Source organism: Passer domesticus, chromosome 2 (genome assembly GCF_036417665.1).
Source record: "Passer domesticus isolate bPasDom1 chromosome 2, bPasDom1.hap1, whole genome shotgun sequence".
Taxonomy (NCBI): Eukaryota; Metazoa; Chordata; class Aves; order Passeriformes; family Passeridae; genus Passer; species Passer domesticus.
This window is the reverse complement of record NC_087475.1, coordinates 17,450,424-17,476,624: the sequence shown is the minus strand read 5'-3', so window position 1 is coordinate 17,476,624 and position 26,201 is coordinate 17,450,424. Positions and strand designations below refer to the sequence as shown.

The window sequence follows — 26,201 nt, the reverse complement described above, 5'->3', positions numbered from 1 at the left end:
AGTACAAGGATGTCGTTAGGTCATGTAGAGAGAGAATTAGAAAGGCAAAAGCTCAGCTAGAACTCAATCTGACCACTGCTGTGGAAGATAATAAAAAAGTGAGTTTATAAATGCATTAACAACAAAAGGAGGGTTAAGGAATCTTTTGTTAGATGTGGAGGTGGACACTGTTATCAAGGGTGAGAAAAGGACTGAGATGGAAAGGCTGGAAAATGCTTTCTTTGTCTCAGTCTTCAACAGAAAGACAGGTTATCCCTGGGCACCTGGCCTTGTGAGCTGGTAGACAAGGGTGGGGAGCAGAATAGACACCCTGCAAGCCAGAGGAAGTAGTCAGTGACCTGCTGTGCCACCTAGATGCTCACAGGTCTGTGGGGACAGATGGGATCCGGGGAGCTACAGGCTTGTCAGCCTGTCCTCGGTGCTAGGAGAGGTGATGGAGCTGAGTGCTCCATCATGTGGCACGCAGGTCAACCAGGGGATCAGGCACAGCCAGCACAGCCAGCATTTAGGAAAGGCAAGTCCTGCCTGAACAGCCTGACCTGCTTTTATGACCAGGTGTCCTGGCTGGTAGGTGAGGGATGGCTGTGGATGTGCCTGCCTGGAGCTCAGCAAACCTTTGCCACAGGTTTTGCCACAGCATTTCCCTGGAGCAGCTGGCAGCCCGTGCTTTGGATGGGTGGCCTCATTGCTGGATTAAGAACTGGATCACAGCTGGGCCCAGGGAGTGCTGGTGAATGGAGAAAAGTCCAGCTGTGGCTGGTCACCAGTGGGGTCCCTCAAGGCTCATTATTAGCCCTATTTAATTCCCTTATCAATGATCTAGATGAGGAAATCAAGTGCACCCTCAGTCAATTTGTAGATGACACCAAGCTGTGCGGGAGGGAGTGTTGATCTGCTGGAGTATAGGAAGACTCTGCAGAGGGATAGGGATTTTTGGGGTGAAATAGTGTTTTTATTAGATCAAGATATATTGCTGGGAAATACAAACTAAATTTCAAGTACACAAGCTGTCCTTCAAATGACCCAAAAGCTCGTCAAAACACTTCTAAATAAGTATTTCCAATTCATGAAAACAATTACATCTGCCATCAAGTTTGCTTCTCCTCTAACTTCACAGTCAAAGTGTTAACCCATGTGCAAAAAGTCAGCAAAGCAGAGGGTATTCATTCAGACAGCAGCAGACACTCATTCTTTTATCAAGTTAATGTTCCTGAACACTACAGCAAATATTACCAGAATTTTTTAAGCCTGTACAGTAGAAAAAAAAAATACATAAATTAGCAGCCTTGTAAATTAAGGCTCCTTACTATTAAAGAACAAAACAAACAGACTGGGTAATGGTCTTTTATCTTTTTCACACTCTAATATTCTTCTCACACAATGAGACGACCAACAGATGTTGAACAAATCATCTTGGAAAAAGCAATTTCAGAGGACTGCCACTGGCACATTTAAATTTGCACCTAGATTTTTACTTTATACAGTCATATCTTAAGCTATGATCTTGGTTGAACTTTTACATTTGCAGCACTGCAACAATATAAAAAGCACACAGGCCTGACCTTTGTGTGATTCCTCTGACCTGCCCTCATAAGCTTTCTGTCAAAAGTCTCAAATAAAACAATCCCAGGAGTGCTACATACTTCTCAAATTAACAAGCAATCATGTCTCTGTTCCCCAGCAAAGTCAGAGCTGCATTACCCTGAGTAAAGAGCAGATCATTACATACATAGTCTCATCCCTAATTCACTTAGTTATGATCTCCTAGATCCATTCCCCTCAGGAGGTCTGATTCTCTCCTGCTCACAGTATTACGCTGCTATCTAACTTCATGTAGCCAGGAGAGCTCTGTATCTTCAGTGAGTTGGAGAGAAATCATTGTTGGTCAAAATGGAATCACAGAATCACAGAATAATGAGGTTGGAAGAGACCTCCAAGGTCATCGAGTCCAACCTATGCCCTAACACCTCAACTAGACTAAAGCACCGAGTGCCATGTCCACAGATGGTGATTCTACCATCTCCCTGGGAAGAGCATTCCAGTACTTTATTATTCTTTCAGTGAAAAACTTTTTCCTAATATCCAGCCTGTACCTTCCCTGACGTAGCTTGAGACTGTGTCCCCTTGTTCTGTCAGTGGCTGCCCGGTGGAAGAGACCGACCCCACCTGTCTACAACCTCCCTTCAGGAACTTGTAGAGAGCAATAAGGTCACCTCTAAGCCTCCTCTTCTCCAGGCTAAACAACCTCAGCTCCTTCAAATGTTCCTCAACCTTTCTTTCTTAAAGCTCACGTAAAACTGAAAGGAGGTACTCTCAAGAGTGATATCCCTGTAAGTTTGTAAACAAAAGTTTGGCAGTAAGATAACATACACAGAACAATCTTTAAATTGTTAATCTGCTTCAAACTCAACTATCCACTAGCACTGTCCAGACTTTGTATAAGGTGCACATTATGCTCCCAAGACTAAACACAGGGCAAGTACATTAGCCAGTCACAAGCCTTAGAAGTCAATGTTTTGACTGTCCAAAATTTTGGATGCCTTTTCAATTTCTCAAACCTAGAGACTCAACCAAGGCATATTATTAGACAGGTATGTTAAGAAGATGCTCTTCCAGGCATTGGAACTATGCTGAGAACAGTTTACTTTTATGTGTACAGGCTTCCTTCTATCCCTTTTTGGGATAAAATAAATTAAAATCCTAGGTAGGACAGATGATGAGTAGCATATCCAGCAGAGGAAAAGATAATAAGCTAGTGCCTGAGGCTGGCACTAGCAGCAGCACAAACTGGCACAGGCTCTTAACAGCCAGCAGGGACAATAACTGAATGGTGAAGCAATGATGCAGCAACTTCCATCCATAGTGGAGAAAAATGAGGGGAGGTGCTGTCACTCCTTTCTGTTCAGTCTGTGACACCCCAGAGAAAAGGGTTCAAAACTTACTTGCCCAAAACCAGAAAGCTTCTTTTTTATGGTTTAACAAATGGGAGTCCTGTACCCTGGCTCCTTTTCCAATGACAGTTTCTGTCTTTGTTCAGTATCTATTTAAAATTCATACACAGTCTAAAGACAAGGGCTCAGGTGCTCTCCCTCCTTCCCTATCAAGGAACCTCTTGTTGCATGACCTGCAGAGTTTTTCCAACCTTGCTGTTTTTCCCACACAGGACCACTGGGGATTTTGGCAGATGGCCCTGGTATTATGAGAGCCATGAACATTGGTACTGAGAACTGGCTTCAACCTGGAGGAGTGGGCAGCCCCCAGAGGAGAGGGGGCCTGGCTGCTTCTGCAACTCAGGAGAAAACTGGTCGTGTCTCCTACATCCTGGGGGAGTGCCCTGGGAAACAGATTGTTGTTTTTCCAGGGAGGGTGGCACAACATGATAACTCATGATGACAGATTCTGCTGCTGCTGTCATGTGTGGAGCTGGTCCCAGCAAGGGCAGACAGAGATGTTTACCCAAGGACCCACACTGGGGACACACAGGGACAGGCCCCTGGCTGGGCTTCAACAAGAAAGGGCTGCTACATTCAAAGCTTTGACTAACACAAAAGTGGGTTTGAGGTCCAAGAGAAGAATGAATTTTGTATTCTGGGGAAGTTTGGGCTGTCCGGGGGAGAGACTGCTCAACTGAGCCCACAAAAACCAGGGAGCCAGATACATCTAGCTGATTAGTAACAATTAGTAGATGGTGGTGACTGATTCCCAGTTCAGCACCTACACCTATCAGGACCTATCAGGAATGGAATCATCTGACCAAACATACCTTATCAGATGCTACAATGCCCAATGGGCAGGAAGAATGATACACAGAACTCCATGATATCAGAAGGCTAATTAATTACTTTATTATACTATATTATACTATAACTACATTACAGAATATTACACTAACAAGAACTACCACTAACTAACTACAGACCAACACTCCACACAGCTTGGACTTGATAGCCTAATTAACATAAACAATCTCTACTAGAATCTGATTACCAATTCCTTCAGGTAAACAACATTCTCAACACATTCCACATGTGCAAACACCAGGAGTAGCAAATGAGATAAGAATTGTTTTGGTAATTCTTTTCTCTGCTTCTCTCACAGCTTCTCTCTGTTCAGAGGGCACGTGAATACCACATCGCGTATCTTAGCCATCTGGGCCAGGCTCTTTTCTAAGTTCCATGCCAAGAAAGAAATAATACCCACAGGTGATTAATCTGATCTGCTAAGGCTGACTGAGAAATTTGGACAAAAGGAGCCTGTGGTGAGTAGCTCAGACATAGACATATTTAGCAGTGCAGGTGCTGATACAAGCATGGCCCACAAGGCCCAAAGGACTGTCTGTGATGCTGTATTTTGCAGTGCCCCATCACTCAAGCAGGACACTTACCAAGCTCAAAGAGGACCAGGCCAGGTGACTCCAGGACCGTGCTGCCTGGTTTCTGGTCTCACGTGAGAACACATCCCCAGCAACTCAGAGCATGGTGCCTGTGTGGAACCCTGAGTGTCGATGTGTTCACGAGTCCCAGGACGAGGGAAGAGATGAATCTGACTCCATATTTCTTAGAAGGCTGATTTATTATATTATGGTATTACAGTATATTAAAAATGCTATACTAAAGCTATACTAAAAGAATAGAGAAAGGAATACATCAGAAGGCTAGGAAAGGAATGAATAATAAAAACTCATGACAGAGAGTCTGACACAGCTGGACTGCAATTGGTCATTAAGTCAAAACAATCCACATGAGACCAATCAAAGATGCACCTGTTGGTAAACAACCCCCAGACCATATTCCACGGCAATCAGATAGTTATTGTTTACCTCTCTTTTCTGAGGCTTCTCAGCTTCTCAGGAGAAAAATCCTAGCAAAAGGATTTTCATAAAATATCACAGCGACACTTGAGGAAGCTTTCAACAATAAAAACAAAGAAACAAACAAACAAAAAAAACACCCCACAACAACAACAAAAAGGCTGATAGGAAGGTGAGTACAACACCCATACAGAGGCATTCTGTGGCAGTGCTCTTCCCTGGGTGGGTTCAGAACTGCATTACACCAGGTTTTGGAATGAATCTTCAAATTGTATTTCCTGAACAGGATCTGAGGTCTGGTGCACAACAGCTGCTGTGGGAAATCAATCACATGTAGTGAGAAGGTTTGCTCCAATACTGCACTATTTCTCCAAATTGCAAATCTATACTTGGGCAATGAGGACCATGTTCCAAAGGTAGCACAAGTGGTATTCAAACAAAAGGACACCTGAGGTCATATTTTTATTGCTCAGATTGTCTCTGTGAAATCGGGGATTATTGAAGTTGCTATTGGATGAGGATATGTTATGCAGAAGCTCAGAGAAGACTACCCCAACTATTCCTTTAAATATATGGAGTCTTGGATTATGCTTTAATCCAAGACTTGGTTTGGTCCTTAGGTTATCCAAAGGATGTTACTGTGAACTTCACTACCATCTCCCAACTTTTCTTAAATTATTAACTGAAGGTCCATAGAAGTAGAAAAGATAGCCTTACCTTTCCAGAAGCACTCCTGAAATACACAATGTTGTCCACACTTCAGGAAAAACTGGTTTTCTAGGCTTTGATCCAAATTTGTGAGAGCATGTTACCAGGAGTCCAGTAAGGCAACCAATTTCTTCAAATGAACTAGGATGTTACAAGCAGGGAAAATATTCCATATACAAACAAATCATCAAAGTCTAAAGATTAAAGTACACAATTTTTACAAGATGAAAGACATTTTAATAGACTTTATTCCAGCAGTAGGTCAGCTAGGTCACAGCAGGATGTTAAATGCTGCAATCCCTGAGGTATTTTAGAGAGCAAGAAACCAGACAGTACTCAAGATGACTTACTTTTATATGAATAAAGAACAATAGAACTGATCCACTTCCGTGTTCCATGAAAAGTTAATTCACATTAAAAAAAAAAATTAAAGTTAAAAAAAATGTTTACAGATAAAATCAAGACAATCAACCAGAAATTGTAAAATAGCATTTCTGGAATTGCTATTCAGAGGGAATTTCCAACTGAGACAACATAGACATTTTCTTTGGACATCTCATAGATGCTGATGTAAATATTCTGAGCCATTTTAGGGCAGCTATACAAATATGAGCCTGCTGCATAGTAGAATATGCAGACTCTTTTAATGTAATTATTATAGATGAGCTCTCAATTCATTTCACCTTGTTAGCACATGCTAGTTACCAATTGAGACACAACTGAATACCTGGAAAATCTAGACAGTACCCAATAAAGAGAGAAATATCTAAATATAAGTTCACTGTCATCAAAAATACAAAGGCTTCTACCTGAGAAAAATGTAAGAAATCCCTGAACAAAGTACCAACCATGTCAACATTAGGGACAGGGTGAAGCAATAAGAGGAAGAGTTTGTCTGCAAGTTACCACAGAGCTAACAGATACCAATTCACTTTGCAAGCAGGGAAAAACTAAGCAGTGTATGGGATAAAATGCTGAGGCACAGAAATGCACCACAACTCCCATGCAGATGTCCCAGGGAAGAAGCCGCCTTCTATTTGTGTGCAAGGGTGAGGTGTTATTCAGTCCTAGGTACAGAAACAACTGTGTCATTTACTTCCCCGTCAATCTGAGTGAGTGAGCTTCTGCAGCACATTGAAGAGGCCACATGTTCTCCCAAGGGCAATGTTGTTCTAATTGTCCCTTGCTCCACCTCACTCCCTTTCTCAGATGATTTTGTTCACCTCACGCATGCAGACAGTGAAGTTGTGGGAAATGAGCTTCACCTAGTGCCACACAGGTTTCCACAGCCCCTGTTCACCTGTGCTGATCTGCCTTTGCTGCCAGCTCAGAAGTTCTCTAGGCTGTAATCACACTCTCTACTGTCATTGATACACACAGAGTTTGGGGGAAATCTTTCATTTGCATTGCCATGGCAGCTGTAACAGGTCTCCTGAAGTTAGCTGAGGTTGGTAAGTCATTTGTTGCTCTTACACTTAACTCTCCTTTATTTCCTCCACATCATTTTGGGCAGCAAGACCTGCCCTTATAATTGTTGACAATCTGCCTTTTCTCTCCTGAAAACTTCCTTTAGCTTTGGGCTGCAATTCCTGCTTACACAGGTTCTTGCAGAAAACTCCACCTCTACTTTTAAGGTATTGCTCAAAACTTCCAGTGTCTTCCTGGAAAGCCAGGGCTTAGATGCCTCTAGAGGATTTCAGAAGTATGCCAGAGTCCATGATCTCAGGCCACAGTAAGCCCTTTTTGGTACTACTCTGAATCAACAGTCACACTCTGCCTGATATTAATATGGCTTCAGAAAAACAGCAACCTCATGCAGCATCTGGCCCACCCTCCCACAAGAACCCCCTGATGAGGAACAGTCTGTTTGGTCAAGCAAATCCTCCTCACAAGATCCAACCTCTGCAGGCATTACACACAAGCACATGAAGGTTATGTCTCCAAGCAGGTAAATAAGGGGAAGCAACCTCAGCTCCAGGGTACACATTAAGTACGTTAGGCAGGTGCTAAAGGAGCTCACCTGTAAAGCTGACAGTGAAACAGGACCCCACACTGCCCAGATGCAACACTGGACTGCAGACACGCAGAGAGATCAGCTCTGTGCACAGAATCAGTGAAGTGCAATACTGACCCTGCAGTCCCATCCAAACTTGGATGCTGCTCCCCTTCTTTACAAACAAGCACAGCTTCATGATTAAATGATGAATTCTTTCTTTAACACCACAGCTCACAACTGGCAGCATGATTCTTTAGTAGATACCAAAACACTTCCAAATAACACAATTTATTGAAAATGTTTTGAAAATACATTTGCACATTACAGACAATCTTAGGAAATTCTTCACTTTTCACAAAGCAGTGGCCAGTGTCTCTCATTGGGGAAGACATACAGTGACATCAATTCTGCTGTCAGTATTTCTAAGGCACATATTCACAAACTACTTTAGGAAAGTGCAGCCATAAAAATACATTTTATGTTTCATTACCATTAAAGCTTCTTTTAGTGAAAAGACAAATTTGCTATGTAACCTGAGATTTTCTAGAACAATGCACAGCTCTCAAACTTGCTGTTTTACAAAGCTATAATAAGGAACATGATGCTTCTTATTTTTGTGTAGATATTGATTTTTGATGAATTAAAGGAGACACTTTACCCAAAACCAAAATGAAACCCAACTCTCAAAATTCAGAATTTTTCTTTATAGCAAAGTATGCCCCAAGCATCTGGAGCCCATAGCTCAGATTCAGCTTCTGTGACAGGCTTGATACTGCCCCAATGGTAATGAGATCTTACACCTTAATGCTGCCTTACACCCAGAGCAGCATCTCTCACCTTCCTCCTCTGTCCCAGTGGTTCAGGCTCCAGCCCTGGCCTGGCAGGGCTGCCTGAGTTGTGATGCAGTGGAGTAACTTGTGATTTCTAAATTAAAACACATCAATCCATTCTATTTGGGAATAAGTGCTACAATGATGGAGTGGTCACAGGATGCAGGAAAACAAGGGTGAACCTTACTTAATTTGCTTCATACTTATTTACTGCAACTAACTGAGTGTGGCACAGCTGGAGCCCAGATAATACCCCAGGTTTATGACTGGTTTTTCTACAACTTTCACAAAAGTGTTAAAACTGGAGTTTAATATATGAATGTATTTACTTTCTCTCTTACAAAATACAAATACGAAATCACCTTCTAGTAACACTTCTGTAATTTTGTAGGTCAGAATTATGTTCAGCATTATCAGACTTCCAGGAGAAATACAGCAAATGAATTTATGTGAAATCAAATCTCTTATAAAAGCAAAGTGAAAAAAACTTGTATCCAACATTAATTACTATAATCACATAGAGCTGAGATACAGCAACCATTTTTCATTTGTACATATTGAACAGCAAAAAAAGTAATAAAAATATATATACAAGCTCAATAGGAAAAAAAAAATTGAAATGGTTCTCTACTGCTCAAGAGAAAGACAATTTTCTCTTAAATGTTTTAGTGCATTCCCCAACTTATTCCCAAGAACTAATGCATTTATTCTTCCTGTTCCAAGGCAAACTGAAACCAGTCAAATCTTTCTTCAAATCAAGAAAGCTGTGAGCTATTGAATTGATACATATTCACCTGAGATCACTCTGAAATATAGCACAAGATAATAATGATTAACAGCTAAGGTGCACAACCGTTTGGTAACTTTTGAAACAGCATTTACACAGAACAGTTTTTGCTACAGAACAGTAAAACTGTCATCTGTAATGAGAATTACTGAACATAGCAGAGGAAGAAACAGTATGAGAACTGCAAGCAGCTTACTCTTCTACTTTCTTCTATTCAATATTGTCCTGTTCTCAAGTTTTCTGTAACATAAAAAGAGGGAGAGAAAGGAAGAATAAATGAAAAAGTATCAATTATTAAAAATATTTAATATTTAACTCAGTTTATTTCATGCGTATGTAATTTTCACTCAAATTTGTTGACTCATTTCAAAGTAGTCCTATGTAAATTCTACAAGTAGATGCATTTTATCTAAAGTGAAACCACAAAGCTAAATGTAATCTACATGTGTATCTAGCTCTGATTAATGTGTAGAATTAACCATGAGATTAAAAAAAAAAAAGCCAATGCTTTTCTTATTTTTTGATAGCTGGATTTAGTTATTTAATCTTTTCTAGAGTAATTCTGTTGAATAACAATTGTTATTCATAACATCCACTAGTGACATGTTCAAACACAATCAGCTTGGCTACTGATAACCACTCAAAAGCATCACAAAAGTACATTCATCCAAGTACTGAACAAGTCACACTGCAAGTGTAAACAGAGAACTACCATTCATAAACTCCACTGAGGAAAGAAGGGCTTTTCCAGAGGGACTGTCCTGTACCTTGTGTTGGTCTCAAGAAACAGAACCATTGTGATGTTTGGAGGTGGGAAGGATCCAGGCAAGAGTGAAAAGGAACATTTTGTCTACTTATTTTTTAGTAATTTTAGGACAGGCATCAGTACTGTATGTACATGTACCAGGTCATTAAATCTCTTAACATTCTGTTCTTTGCTCTCATGACTTGGGGATGGATCATTATCTTCAACATGTAGCACAGGAGAGCAAAAAAGAATTCAACTGAAAATCACAGAAGAACCCACGCATCTAAGGACTGAACTCCAATTTCTGCCACTACTTGGATCAGGAACCATGAGTCAGAAATGCTGTTCACATGCAGCTTTAATTGTCTGCTCATCAGAGCTGCTCAGTGTCAACACCATGTGAGACACAATCAGAGGGAAAGTTGTGCCCTCCTCACAAAAGGATGAGAGAGTCACACCAACCCCAGCTCTGATAAATCTGCATAGGAAAAATAAAGTAAGACCAAGTTTCAAGCCCAGATCCTGCAGTGATCAGGTGTCTCACAGGAAATAAAACCTCCAAACTAAAAGGAAATCTATGACTACCATGTTTACAGGTGAATAAACAACCAATCCAATGTCACTCTGGCAAAGCCTATGCCAAACAAAGCTACAATTTGATAAAACCTGTTTGTATCTCCATCACTCTGCAGATTAAATACGAGTATTTATGTTGGGATGAGTTTGTTGTATTAATGCATCAGATGCAATTACAGGTGAATATTAAGGCAAAATAAAAAGTAATGTCTACACTACAGTGTAGTTGAAATGATTCCAAATTGTAAACTGAAGACACAAAAAAATAAAGTATAATTTAAAAATGTTTTTTAATATATCTTCAAACACTAACACAACTTGGTTTTGTGCAGCATCCTACATAAAAGATGTACCCAAAATACTTAGCAGACTTTAATATCTCAATTTCAGAGTTAAGCAGAAGAGGAAAACAATTAAATGCTATGGATAAGAAAGAAGACAAGCTCTCAGATGGGACTTGAAACAAATGGGAGAATTAAGTTAACTTTATTTCCTGTTTTAAGTCTAGAACAAATCAGTGTCACAAAGCAGTATCAAAACATTTCAGTTTACCTCAATTGCATCATCCATTTCTGTGCTCTCAGAGAATCATTTCAGCTTGTGTCAGAATAAGAAAACTCTTTTTCTGGAGAGCTGTCATCACTTAGGTCACTGTAGCTGTCACTGTTGGAACCAACAAGAATTCAGAAAGATCTAAACCAAACATTTTATTGCAAGCCCTCCAACCCATGATGCATATGACCAACACTTTCCTCAAATGCAACCCATTTCCAGAAAACTTCTTTAGGCTCATGCTAAAACCATGGAATTTCAGAACACCTTCCTCTAATGGAATGGGCTGAAGTCTGGAGTTTAAGACCTGATGCAAAATAACACTCTATCTGATAAACAGTACATTAAATTTCTTTTTGCTTGACTCCTGTACATTCATTCTGCATTTTGCTGGTGCTGTGTGTGTCTAAGATCATGGTTAACAAGATAGATAATAACAGGTATTCAGGGCTAAAATAGAAGGAATTTCTCCCTTATGGTAAAGAAAATAATTGTTTTAACAACAACAACAAAAGTTAAGACAACTTTATTAGCTCACAATTCTACACTTAAATTACAGTTCTTGCTCTTTTAGTAAGAACAAAAATAATTTTCATTGCACCAAGCAATATCCTGACAGTTTTTATCGAGGTTTTATCCCCTTTTGTTGTGTCCTGAGAGAAGCAGACTGGTTTTCAGAGCCCAAATTGCCATGCAAGTGATTGTTTCGTAAGTGGTAAGAACAAGGAAACAGTGAAGAACAGGAATCACCAGTGACTGAGAGAAAGAAGTGCCCACAAGCCACATTTTCAGTCAGTGGGATTGGGTCTCCAAGTTTATCTTAAATTTAAGTGTGCTTCAGAAGTGCCTCCACCCCTTCCTACTATACATCATTTTACAGTCTGTTTTCCAGATATTTTAATTTCTCCAGCAAAGGCAGCCCAGGGAACAGAGAAGCACACTTGAGCAGCAGTAATTGTGGTCAGTCCTGTGACCCTGCAGAGCAGAGGCCATGGTTAGCACAGCTCAGAGGGGATCTCAGACTGGGTTTGTGTGGGGACACCATGACAGCCTTGGGTGCCAGCTCCATGCCAGGCACTGACTGCACAGATTTCTTGTCACATCTCCTCTTTACCACACAGCCCTTCATCCTCCAGACAACAGGACCCCTCTCATGTTCCCCTTCTCTGGGCATGGCCTCACTGTGACTGCCTGCTGGGCACTGCTACAAGGCAGCCATGCAGCTGGAGACCCTGATGAGAGTGCACTGGGGAACGGTGAACAAACCACACTCAGCTACTCTGCTGCTTGGTACTGAGCACTGCTGTGCAGCCTGAATTCACCCTCTCTTCTTTGAGGGAAAAGGAAAATTGAAGAAAGAACAGGTAAGAAACCAGAGACTTAAACAGAGAGGGGAGGAATGGCACCAACAGTCACCTCAATGAATTTCTACCTCTGTTAGAAAAGTTTCCCACAGTTACAGCAAGTCACTGTATCAAATTTGTGCAAAACAGCATAGATATTCTGGCTGTCCTAACATCAAGACTTTGTCCACAGCATTCTGCTCTTTTCTACGTGACACACAAACTGCTGATGTAATTCTTATAAAGGGTGTGTCACATCAGGTAGTGTGAAATGCTCAATTTGATCATTTCATCAGCTGGTGATCAATTACACAGTTCAAGTGAGGAAAGTGTTGTTAACAGTATGATCAAGCATGCCAGATGCACACAGACAAACACAACATCACCAACGTTGTACTTACTTTTTTCTGAAAGTACCCATGGAAACATGGAACAAAAATGCAGTATTATTAAAACAGTTTTGCATTTTTACATCACAGCAAAATAGCAAATATTGTCCACAGAACAGAGAGTAAAACAGATTGTAGAGAACTGCACAATCTTATGACAGCAATAATTTAAGTCGAAAGTCTTCAGAGAACATCTTTTTTTTATTTTTCATTAGCTCTGCTGCCCAGTGGCAAACAGCCCCAAATAATACCAGAGCTCTGTAAACTACACAGTTTGGGAGTCAGATGTTTAAGCAGAAGTGCTCACTGACCAACGGGGTGAGTGGAGAACTGCCCAGCTTCATCTCCTGGAGGCAGTCAGGTGCTGATCCCCACCCGGCACTTTCCTCATAGCTTCTCCCCCACCCAGTGACACAGGTTTTAGAGGGATTTGCCCACAGAAGTGGATGCTTCTGTGATTTCACTGACTTACCACCCAAACTTCTAAAGCCTGTTTTCAGTTTGCCAAAGCTGGCCACTAGTGCAGAGGCTAAAACACTTAACTCAGCTGATGACAATTTTGTCCTTGTTCCCACACTGCCCAATTTCAGTACAAGATTTGACACCAAATCCCAGAGAAGGGCTGTCATCATCACATTCTTGACTTCTGCAGTAGCACCTCACAGTCCCCCCTACCGTAGGGGGGCTCTATGGGGTGTATGGGGTTTTATGTCTCACGAGCAGGCCACAGGGCAAAAAAGGCAGGGGAAAAGCCAGGTAAGGATCAGCCCTTGGGCTTCAGACTCAGGTAGCTGTCAGCGTCTCCATTTCAGCTGCTTGAATGATATGTCTGAGCATAGAACCTGTGGCATCATCTTAAAAATAACAGCTTGGGCCCCAAGGAAACCTGAACTTCAAGAGTTAGGCTGCCAGTGGACTTGAAAGCAAACAGGGACTCGTGAAACTTGGCATATCTACACCTGTGTGTTACAGCTTCAAACCAGCACTGGTGTCAGGTTTCTGAGATTTACTCTGATGTCAAATATATTAGTATCATGTGTCATCTGAAGGGAAACTGCAGGTGGCATTACAAGAAGCAAGCCATCTTTTCTCTTTGGAATAAATGTGTACTTTGTTCCAAATTACAATGAGTTGTACACAGACAGTAAACACAAAACCCAAATGGATGCTTCGTGCTCACAGTTGGTAATATTAAGTAACCTTACTTAAAGGTGGTGGTGAGAAACCAAATAAACCCAGCTTTCTTTAATGAAATTATTTTTCACACTGAGCTAACCACTGAAAAAATATGCTTGCATTTGCTTCAGCAAGTTTTCTCTTAGTCTGTGTTCAAATTAATCAGTAATTATCTTGTGCAGGAGCCTGACACCCACTTCATCTTTTTTGTAACAATTCTCACAACAGTGGACTCCAACAACAAGGAGCTACTGAGCAGATCTGAGGCCACCAGTTCTAAGACCTAACCACAACAGGTTTTGTTTGGTTGGTTAGTTTTGTCTGTTTGTTTTTGTGGGATCTCAAGTATAAAGTGGAAGCCAAGGGAAAAATGCATAACAAAACTCAATGCAGTGTCACTGGATCTAGTCAGTCACTGTAGATGAAGAATTTTGGTCACTTCACTTCTGTAAAATGGGTACTCTGTGAACTTTCTGGTTTTCTCTTGGAAAATCCAGATCAATATTCTTTAGAAACAAAGCACCAGTTTCAGGGAAGCTTTTCTTTCATTCATTTTTAATGTACAATTGACAAAAAACTCCTTTTCCAAAAACATAAGGAATTAAAATAATTACTACAGTAATGCTATACCCTGGAAGATGCCAAGCTAAGTGCATTTCTTCCTCAGAGCAAATTAAAGATACATGAAGTACAGATAAATTTAGTACAGGCTGCAGTTGTTTAAGTTGTTTAGCTTCTGAGGACTCAGCAAAATGAACCTGCAAATTATTATAGTTTATTTCCCAAAAAAACCCCTGAATTATTAAAATTATTATGCCATTAAAACATTACTTTGAATAAATGCATACTTGATTGTACAATGGTTATAACTGCAGTCACCCATATTCTCGGTATAAAAGTTTATGATCATTACATGGTCATAAAAATCACAGATATCATTTACGGTCATAAAAATTTTATCTATCATTTAAAATCATGATCATCATTTAAAGTTATGGTCATCATGATACAACCCTATGCCTCCAGAAAACACGATTTCATTTGGGAATCCCTCAGCACAAACCCAAAACTCCCCAGTTCTGACCTGCAAGCCACCTGCCCTCACATAAGTGGACCTAGGATAGTAACTTCATCCGGGACAGGCACCAGCAATCTCTCCCCACCACTGGAGAGAAACAGGCTCTGGCAGAGTGTAATGCTTAACTGACCCTCAGAACAGTGATAATGAGCTATTGGGTTCCTTAAAGTGCATTTTCACTTAACAACTACAGAAAAAGACTTGAGGTCACTAGCTCAGAAGGGTTTTCAATGTAAACAGCTAACATTTAAATGGCAAAGTTAGCTGACATAACTAGCCATTACCAAGTGCCAGTACGGTTTAGAAAGGATTTCCTTTAAAACTTTTCTGTAGTTTTCTGTAAGAGCTCTGAGGGTAACAGGGTCTTTGCTGTCCCAACCATCCCCACCTGGGACCTGCACCACTGGAAGGTCACTGGAGCCAGAGCACTTGTCCTTCTGACTGAGGACACCACCCCCACCAGAACAGCTCCCACCCCTGGCTCCTGGCGTGCCACCTTTCCTGGAGCAGCCCCTCTCTTGCTGCTCTCCTGACAATCTTCAAATCACATTTCCTTCAAATGACATGTCTGGATTCAGCCAAGGGCAGAAGCATGATGCTGTGCCAAATGTGTTCTCAGCTGGGGACAACATACAGGGACATCAGGCACCAGAATGTGTCACACAGGCTGTTTTCTGTCCTGTTCACAGGTGCTTTCCTCCACAGCTGATCTGAGAGCTGGATCATGATGATGCAGTAAGCACCATATGGGCAAATTTTCTGAGGTTTTTGGTGTTTCATTTAAGGCACCATTCCTCCTGTTCTCTGGCCGCTTTTGCTCCTTGTCTCTGAACACAGCTCACAGGTCATCTTTCATTAACATTTTTCCCAGAACTCAAGAGTACTCTGTGACTAGATGGCATTGGCTTGGTGCTTCACATTAGCATATCCACTAATGCTTTGCAAAGGTTTTTTTTGGCAGTAGCCAGTGTTGCCTACACTTACTCACCTAGGAACACCTCTCATTTCCTACATTTCCTCCCTTGTACTGGATATTTGTGTTAAAATATTTATCTTTAGCTTCTTATCCTCTTCCTTCAGAGATGCCATTATATTCAGCAGAGATTACTAAATTCCTTACATTTTTTTGTTACTTCTTTGTTCTGAATAGTGCTTTCAGCTCTTATTCAAATGACATTATTTGCAAATATAATTAATGCACTCGGGCTTACTCTTGCAGACCATTAATAAAGGTGCTAGTTGTACACAAAGAAGAAATAAAGCCTGCTGATGCTTAACTGGATAAGGGGCAAAAAAACCAAACCAAAACAAAACAAGCAACATGGCTTTATTGTACACCAGTGATTTTGCAACCCATATTATACTGTTCCCAAATACAAGTCAGTTTTTATTAATTTTTTCAAATGAAACTATGTAAGTCTCAGTAAAAGCCAACATTACATGTGAAGTTCCCCTCTTTATCCACTAGTTTTCTATTAAAACCCTTTGTTTTCTCTTCTAAAGCAGCTTTATTGTACACTTTGAGTCTCATGTAGTTTTGGTTTTCTCTGTCCTTGAAAATGAAAATGTAAACTGGCAGCCTTCCACCACATTCCTCACTTCTGTATGAAATGGTGACTTCAGTATTTCCATGGAAAGGTTTGGAAAAGGTCATGATCTAAAGCCATTCACGAGGAAAAGAAGAGCAGGGCTTTGATGGTTGGGCACTTGTGCCATAAAGCACAAGAGGCTGAAACCACAAAGGCAACTTGGATGCCCAACTAGTGCTTCAGGTAAATAAGTAACAATTAATCACTGCGTTACTCTGATCCTTTGGTCAGCTCTCAACTGTCTCTTGGTGTATACACTGATGTTTCTAGGAACTCAATTTCTCCCAGAGGATGCATCCCAGTCTCAAACTAGGTGTGCTCATGCCTATGTGGGCCTATGTCTGTACCAGACTAGGCCTTACAAAAATTTAAGAGACAGTTTATTCACTTTCATTTATTTAGGGCACTCTCCCAGAAGTTGTAATGCATCTCTGAAGGTATTATTAGCTTTGCTTACAAGCTAGGGCTTCTGTCCAGGTGTCAAATATTCTAAAATCACACCCTAATTATGGGGCTATTAAATGTTCTGGAGTAATAGTTTCCTGTTAAGACTCTCATGCTGAAATACCTATTTCCTTTTGTCTCAGGACTCCATCATTCACTCTCTCTTTAGTGTTTATGGTAGCCTAGCATAGGTAATCTGCTCAGCTTGCTGGTCCACAGCACGGCTAAAACTCACGTGGGTGGTGCTGGGTGAGGTGTCCAGAAAATCCTCTCCTCAGATTTCTTTCAGCCTTGCTAGGACATGCCTTAGCTTTACAACTCAGTGACATCACCAGCAGGCTGGGGTTTAAAGGTTTACATTGGAAATCTTTCCACTCAGCAGGTGGGTATGTTAATATGAGTGTGTGTGCTGTAACTAACACTTCAATTCCCTCCTGAACATTCTTCCATACAAAATCTTCCTCTTTTAGCCTCAAAATGCCTCCCTGTTCCTGTGCTCTTTCTCAAGACATAGAGGTATTGCTTGATTGCTGTGTAACTAGGTAAATAGCAAAATCTGCAATTTTATAGATTAAGTTTTAGAGTGTGGATTTTTGTCTTTGCTAAATGTTTAAGATTTGGTAGGAGTTTATTCTTTGAACATGAAGAAAAACAGTTGGGTATACATTTTGAATGATTAATTCAAATAAGTCTAAGTGGAGCAAATTCAGCAATGGCTGAAACTTTAGGTCAAGGTTAGACAGCACAGTTGTTATAACACTAAGGGATGTAAATTAGCAGGATGCATGCAGATCACTCATTTAAAAAAGTAATTTTTCTTTATCTCAGAGAAATAAATAGGGTTACTTATGGGATAAAGCAGTGTAAGAAAGGATATTGGGGCCTGTGAAGCGAGATGAAATGTGAGAGTGCCCACCAAGAGGGCAAGGCTGAAGATCACTGTGGTGGAAGACTCTGCCTTGCCAAGCACCACAAAAATTTGATCTGTGTATTGCACCAGCACACCTTTTAAAAGGTAGCTAATGTTATGACTGCTTCTAACAATAACAGCCTAAGGTAACAGGAGTGTTTCAATCAAGCTGTGGTTTCCAGATCAGAAATTCATTCTCTTTGTATGTATGTCATTGCACAACTGGGCAGAGTGGATAAAAACTGATACCCATAAAGGAGTAGGGAACCAAAACAGATTGGTCTGGTCTGGCTTGGCTGTTTTCCCATTACTACTAAAACTTGAATAAAATTTCTATTTCTCTCTTAACAAACAGATCTTATTTTAATAGAACACAAGACTCAGGGAAAAAAAAAAAGCCCAACCCACATTAATTAATAAGTTTGGTGTCTTGTTTAGAGGAAAAGCCAACATGCCAGAGTTGGATCTGTTCAATATTATTATTCAGTCATTTTATGATGTTTTTAAATTTTTTCATTACTGTGCCCAAGGCTTCCCTCTGATTTTTTTATTATTGCTATTATAATGAAATTTTAACTGTTATTAATATCATTGAAATAAACAAGAATTAGTTAACCCTGGGAAAAAAAACATTGGTACATTCAATAACCAAAGCCTCTGTGTCCAAGAGACCAAGGACTGAGTTTTGGCTGAACCATCCAGTTCTGACTAAGATCCAAATCCTTCTGTAAGTCTAAAGGTATTCCAACTGATTTATTTCAGGCCTGTCTCTGAAAGATAGTATTTATTATTTAGCTACTGCAAAACAAAATCAGTGCTTTCTTTGTTGTTGTTATCATCATTTAAGTTCAACCAGATACGAATTTCACTTCATTGCTCTATCCTCTAGCAAATCTCTTTCCCTATGAAGCTACTGTCAATGGAAGTTAACACAGGAGGCTGCTATTTTCATTTGAATTTATTAATGGTTTTTTACTTTTTTTCTGATTGTAATGTGGGGTTCTGGCTTTAGCCCTAATAGCCTCTGAAAAGGAAGAAGTGAGGAACTGTGCTTCCTGTTTACAGGTTATTTTACACCCAGGTATAATACAGGCCCACACAGTCACAAGTAAATCAATACATGAAGAGCTCCTTTTCCTCTTCTGGGCTTCTGAATTGAAGGATGGGATAGTCCCTCTGAAAATGTGACTGTCAAACTGCAGGCAAGCAACAAAGAAAGATTACCTTGGGGACAATTTACATCCACGCTGCAGGTATGCATTCAGTGTGCCAGTTGCTGCTAGCAACAGTCCAAGGTATGGAGGTGAAGGTTTCATAGGTCTTGAGGAAAATTCTGGGTGGAACTGAACTCCCACAAAATATGGGTGATCTACAAGATAGACATCAAAGAAAATTACACAATGTAGGAAGAAGACAGTAGAAAACTTTTAGGAAAAAACCTTATTGAAGATTTCAGACTAATGTCCAGAAGCCAGAGCAGCACATGTCAATTTAAGGGTGAGGCAGCAGAAAACTTCTTTCCACAAAAATCAACTGACAACAGAGGCAGAAGTTCAGTAGGGCAAACTAAGGAAAAAGTCATCCTCTGATTCATAAAAACTGAATAATAAACCTGTGCCAACATGTAAGGGTGGGAGGAAAGTGGCACAATTGGAAAAGTCACAAAGTTTACATTCATCAAGTTATTTTCATACTATTTTGGTTTCTAGTATCTATTGATGCCCGTCTATTCAGAACAAACTCAAAGTTAAATCAGGTTGCTGATAGCTTTGTCTAGTCAAGTTTTGAAAGTCTCTGCTGCAAGGATGAAGATTTCACAGACTCTCTAGGTCATATACTCCAGTGATGTCATATACTTTGGCTATACTGGATATATACACATTTCATAAATGAAACACAAATTGGGGAAAATTAAACACACACTGGGACCAGACCAAAAATATTTGAGGGTGCTTAGGGGGCAGGGCAATGTCACTGTGAAACTGGCATATAGATAGAAATCTATAAAAGGCCAGAGGTCTCTGATGACTAGAAAAAGGCAGTCACCATGCCCTTCTTCAAGACAAAGAGAAGGATCCACAGAAAATTCCTGACCTTCAGAACATGAAGGTCAGGAAGACTGGCACAACAAACCTGAGAAGAATTTGTCTTTTGATTCAGGGAGAGCACTGGCTTTCCTTAATTCTGACTTTAGCAAAGCTTTTCATATGGTTTCCTTTTTCCTTTAAGCTGGAAGCTGTGGATTATGGGTAGACCACAAAGTGTGTTAAAAAAATGGCCAGACTCCTGGATTCAAAGAACAGTCATGAGTGGTTTGAAGTCCAAGCAACAGCATACTTGGAGGTACTCAAAACTTGACTGATGCAGCTCTGGAAAACCTGACCTACATTTGCAGGTAGCCCTGTGCTGAAGCAGAAGGTTGGACTATATGACCTCCCAAATCACTCAATGATTCTACATAGTCAAATCCTCCTGAGCTAGACTTAGGAACTTTTGGAAAAGAAGCACATTTGTCCCACATAATCAAATACATGCACAGTCCTTGCCAACTGTAAGACTTCTCCTAACCTACTCTGAATTTTCACCGATTGTAATACACAAGTAGAGTTAGCACTAGCCCCCAAAATGAACTTGGCTGTTAAGACAGCTAAATATTGTGTCTACATGCCATTCAACAACCTATAGTTTATAGTTCATACAGTTTTAACAGATGCAATAAGTAATACAAACAAATAAGACACTCACTCTCCAACTCAATAATTTCCATCCTGTTCCCTTCTGTATCATGGCCAACAAATTTCAAACCTTTCTCTTCAAAGCAGTGAGTCAATTCTGGGTTCACCTGAAACATTGAAAGCAGTGGTAGTTCTGGTTTTATTTTTGGGTTTAACAAACAGGAGTAGTCAATTGCAATGGTTTTTACATGCATACAAGAATGAAGAGAATTGAGTAAGGGTTGGGAATTTTTGCTTTCTTGTTTTAACAACTCTGGCATAAATTTATAGAAGTGGACACGCTTATTAAATAAAGAGATTAATCAGTAATTTTAAAAGTTATAATGCAATATTCAAAAATTAAATCCAGGGTGCCTTTTGCTTGCTGCTCTTCTGAAACCAAGAAGCCTGAATTCCTCCTTTTTAAATGGCCCACCAGATGCCCACTGACCTCCCCTGTGAACACTGAACTTCAGTGGTTATGACAAAAGCTGTGATGCATCCCTTCCTTCAAACTGAGGAGCTCTGCAGTGAGCTGCCTCATTTCCTTGATGATGTTTTAACCACTCAGTTACCATCCAAACTTTGAGCAGGTTTGCCACCATCTCGTTCTCCTCCCTTTTAAGGAAGGTTAATATTGTCTGAACGAGTTACAGCATGCACATATCTGAGAGTTCAAGGCCCTTTAGAGACACTGATGGAGTCAGATCCCTTCTGAACTACCTCAGAGATATAACTCCAGGAGTCCACCTCGAGTGTGTCTCCTTGAATGACAGTATTCTGAAAGCATTCAGGTACCTTACCCCAGATGTTTGCATAAGAGGAGTGGACCCATACAAAGGACAGTGCTTACCTCATATCGATGCCTGTGTCGCTCCTCTACAAACATTTCATCACCATAAAGCTTCCCTGAATATACAACAAAAGAGAAATTAAAAGCCCATGTGTTGCTTTAATAGTTGGTACAATTATTCCTTGTAATTTAAATGTCAAAGAAGTCACATTTAATACTTGTTAAACACAACAAGACATTATTCATCTCACTGCATTTTTCTGTTCTTCCTGAGTGATGACTAGTTTCTTTTAATTCACTGTTACCTGAGTTTATTCAGGATTCACATTCAACATTCCTTGACTAGAAATAGCTTAGGCAAACTAGAATCTAAACACACTTTAACTAATTTAAATTGTAAAGCTCAAAAAAGAAAAAAGTCTGAGTGAACCAGCAATGTCAAATCCCTTCAGGGTTTTACAACAGTTGCACACAAAAGATGCAGGGAAGGAAGCCTTTTAGTAGCATCTGTTCCATTTTAATAGATTATGCATGGCACCTGGCATAGTACCTCTAAAGAACAGAGAATATTGCTTTTCTCTGTTTTCCTGATCTCATTACCCAAATGACTCTGGCAGTCTTCTGTGCGTCATCTCGAACACTCCGCATTTCACAGCAACAAGGAGCAAGTTTGAGATATGCAGTAAACCAGATTTCAATCATATCTCTCACTTATAATCATGGCCCAAACTTTGTTCTCAATTTACACTAAGGTAATGAGAATTACTGTCTTGCTATGGGGTTGGTACATGAACTAAACTGCCAAGAACATCTTCAAAAATTGTAGAATAGTACTGCCATTTTACAAAAAAATGGTGTATGTCTTAATTTTAAAGGACCACCTTTTGAAAACTATTATTTTTATCCAAGTTGCAAAGCATAAGAAAAAGAAATCAGATTTCCTGATTAAACTACCATAGATTTTTATTATCCTTTCCAAAGATCTAAACAGATTTAAACTCTTAATATTGGTCAAGAGTGGCAACACATGTTAATTTTTATTAACTTTTCCAAGAAGTGTTTCAGTCACATAACAACTTGTACATTGTGATATGCATATCTATATCAGACATAGGCAAAGTACCACCCAGGCTAGTTAGATCACTAGTATGGGCATCTCTAGAATTGCAGATTTTTCATTAAATGTGCATGTGGCATTACACTCTGCTCTCCTGCTGAAGTAGATGTAATTTTTAAGTAGTCAGAAGGACACATTCCTTAAGTTTAACATAGCTAAATAAAGAATACCTCAGAACACTATCAGGAGCAGGGCAATATAAGAAATACACACATATTTAGTCAATAGACAAGAAACTACTTTTTACACTTTTGCAGCATCATCTATATTACTACTGTATAATGGGCTGGTTAATAGGAGACAAGTATTACTTCAATTTTAAAATACACATAAATCTAATGAAATATTTTTTTCTATATTCTGGTTGCTTTTATTTTGTTATCTGAAGCATCCTGTTACAGCAAATAATTTTTCTTTTCTGCAATAGGTACTTTGCTTTCCCAAAACAAGACTACTTCCAGAATCAGGCTACAAAACAAAAAGAAAGCACTCTGACCTTCCCAAGAACATAATGAATTGAACTGCCATGAAAAGAATTTCAGTTTTCTCAACATTTTACTCCTTTTTAAAAAAGCACTGGACCCTCAGTGACAGTTTCACTGGGAGTTACAGACGCCTCTCATTTCTTTTTTTCCACTCCAATTCTCAGTAAATGTAAATAACAGGCTCAGAGTAAATGAGCTGAGGGAAGCTGCCACCTAACTGCTTGCTTAAGATTATAGCATTTTTGATTTTCCATGTTACAAAGCTCCTATCCAAAAGGCAAAGTCATAAGAGCAGAAAAATAACTTACTTAAAACAGAATTTTCTGTTTTAAAAACAGTCCTCCTCTTCCCCAGTCTCATTGTTCCTCCCATATCTCCAGGATTGTGTTCTGGCATGTCAATAACCTGCAGAGAAAAGTTGCTCAGACACTGTTTCATTCAACAAATAAAAAATTCCTAAAACAAACAAGCCTAGCCTAGCAAGTTGCATATATTTTTAAGTGGCAACTTTATGTATTTTACCTCCAACCATTCCCAATCATTATTTCTCTTTTGTTTTTTGAATGTTTTGTTCTTCAGTACTGCATTGTAATCGACTGACAGTGTTAACTAGTCTGTGACAAATGTTTTAATTTAATGTTAAGATTAACAAAAGCAACTTACTAATTTCTTATTTTAATTTTTTGGGGTGGAAAAAACACCTTTCTTTTAAAAATTATACCAAAACATTGCCAATAAGATAGCACAAAGAATAGCTTGGGCAGAGTTAAGTCAGTACACAGATTTTTTAAAATTCAAATTCAGACCAAAAAAGTCCACCAAGTCATAAAGATGCCACCTCTGGAAAAACAAATTCCCTGAACCTCACAGAAGATGAATAATTATACATATAAAATATGGGTAAATAATATGGGTAAATATTCCCATACACTAGGCCATTTCTTATATTGCTCTTTCTTCTGCTAAGAGGCAGAAACAGCTGTGGTATCAAGTGAGAAGACAAACAACCTTTTTCTTGGGAAGTAGGAAGAGGGGAAGGGCATGCAGCAGCAGAGTGACAAGAGGACGCTTGTAGCAAGAGAATAATGTTGTAAAAGCAGAGTATGAGAAGAGGTGACTCCAGTATGTGTGTGCTATTTCAGATTATAGACATGACTAATTTATCACAGAATATGGAAAACCATTCCCCCCCTTCTCCTCTACTAAAGGGTTTCTCAGACTGCTGAAGAGTTAACAAAATACTGGGTTTCCTTGTATGATGAATATGCTATTTAACATACAGTTTAAAGACAAGGATATACAAATACTAGGTTTGAGGACTGAAGCAGATGAGTCAAATGGCTTCTATGTGGGCCAAGTGAAACCAGGATAGTGGGATTTGGGCCACATGAGAAATCACAACTTAGTGGAAGGAATGCACTTAGTTTTGCTCAGTTTGAAAAACCTTGCAGGGTCTCACAAGCCAGTTTAGAGGAAATCTGTCTAAGGGAGGTAAAAGAGTTTGAAATTGTAGAAACATGAGCTGAAGCCTTGACCTACGTACTTGTATTCACATAAACACAGTCAGTGAGAAATGTAATTGACAAAGAAAAGTTCTAAAAATACAAATATTCACATATATGGGTAATCGCAAATGGATTTTTATTAACCTTAATTTGCCCTCTGAGAGTAATGAAAACAGTATCTAGTGATACACTTCATAAAGTGAAGTTATTCAATTTAGGAGGGATGGTGGAAAGTGCTTAACCTTTGGCCTTGTGCCAGTGCATTTCAGCTGTGTAATTATCTCTGTACAACCATATACATTCAAAATGTTATTTATAAGCAGTATATTCATTATAAAATGTCATGAGCAGGAGTTGTGATCAAACCAATGGGATATTACAGATTCTTCAATTACCTCTCAAATCACAAAGACTGTGCAAGATGTTGAGCTAAGCCCCCCTCCACAAATACAAAAAAAAAAATGAAACAAACCCCATTCACTGAATACTTACTATTTTTAAAGTATGAAAATTACTGAATTTGTTTTATTTCCTTTCATTTATTTTCACTTTTTTTCTTGAAGTAGTGGCCACAAAAAAAAACCAAACAATTAGAGAGTCTCAGAAGTAGAAGCCTGCTCTGCTGAAGGGTTCTGTCATCCTCTGGGTCAGACCCCCACATGGCACTGCCAGCCCTACAAAAATTTGCCTGGAGCAATGGTCTCACGGGGAAGGTTCAGGTGAGTTGCAACACCAAGTGTGTGTGTGTGTGTCTTTTCAGCTCTCCATCTCTCCCAATACTGTTTTATTAGAAAGAAATGGACAAGGTTTGATATATTAAGTTTTGTCATTAGGTGACAAAAGGAGCTATTTATGAATTGAGACCTTGGAACTGCTTTGGCTTTGTGGCCCAGATGAACTCCAGCAACTACAACAGCACAGCCCTCAATATTACTTGTTTTTATATTACTTCAGTTTTTCTGCAGCATCTGTGCAAGAAGCTTTTGAAACCAAAGTGGCACTGCTGCCCTACAGCCCAAAGAAAGTGATGAGAATCAGAAAAGCAACATCATATTAATGAAATATTTTGCCATATTATACAGAATTTATTTGATCAGAAAAATAAGAGGTTTCAAATAGTGGTCATTTTGAACAGCTGTGCAACTGAATAGATTCTTCAAAGAGCTTATGCTTCCTGGCACAGAATAAATCAGCTCCTCCTATGTGTTAGCTCTTTGAAGGGCAGAGAACAGCACAGAACAGGCACCACAAGCAACAAAAAAGTATCAGTAGGGAGGATGCAAGAATATATAAGGCATCAATTAGGTCTTTCTTACACAAATCTCAGAAAATTGCCAACACTACAGGGACTTTATAAAGATTTTATATGAATTACACCAGAGAGCCAACATGAAATTAAGAATGAATCACAGTAACACAACACAAAGCACACTGTAGATATAAAGCAGTCTGATCGCTATTTAATCATGTTACTAATGAATAGCGACTTCAACTATCCATGAACAGAAATCTCCTTTCAGATATCCACCGCCTGGATTGTTTCATTGTTGATACAAAACACATAAAAGCTAATGAGAAAACCTTTCAAGCCCTGACACTCAAAAGAGCGCAGCCAAGGCTCTGAAAGCCCCACACCTATCATTTTAGCAAT

The 26,201-nt window shown here is 39.6% G+C and overlaps 1 protein-coding gene across 2 annotated transcripts in view; it reads right to left on the bottom strand.

The window, feature by feature from the left end:
- Positions 1–7,786: 7,786 nt before the first annotated feature.
- Positions 7,787–26,201, bottom strand: part of CTPS2 (CTP synthase 2) — a 59,764-nt gene continuing 41,349 nt past the window's right edge. For both annotated transcript variants that reach the window (XM_064407601.1, XM_064407602.1), the window contains exons 14-19: positions 23,354–23,450; positions 21,504–21,559; positions 20,682–20,778; positions 19,161–19,305; positions 11,008–11,118; positions 7,787–9,371 (exon numbers count right to left, since the gene is read on the bottom strand). In XM_064407601.1, coding sequence (XP_064263671.1) covers positions 11,049–11,118; positions 19,161–19,305; positions 20,682–20,778; positions 21,504–21,559; positions 23,354–23,450 — 465 coding nt within the window. In that variant the 3' untranslated portion in view covers positions 7,787–9,371; positions 11,008–11,048. The remainder of the gene's footprint in view (positions 9,372–11,007; positions 11,119–19,160; positions 19,306–20,681; positions 20,779–21,503; positions 21,560–23,353; positions 23,451–26,201) is intronic.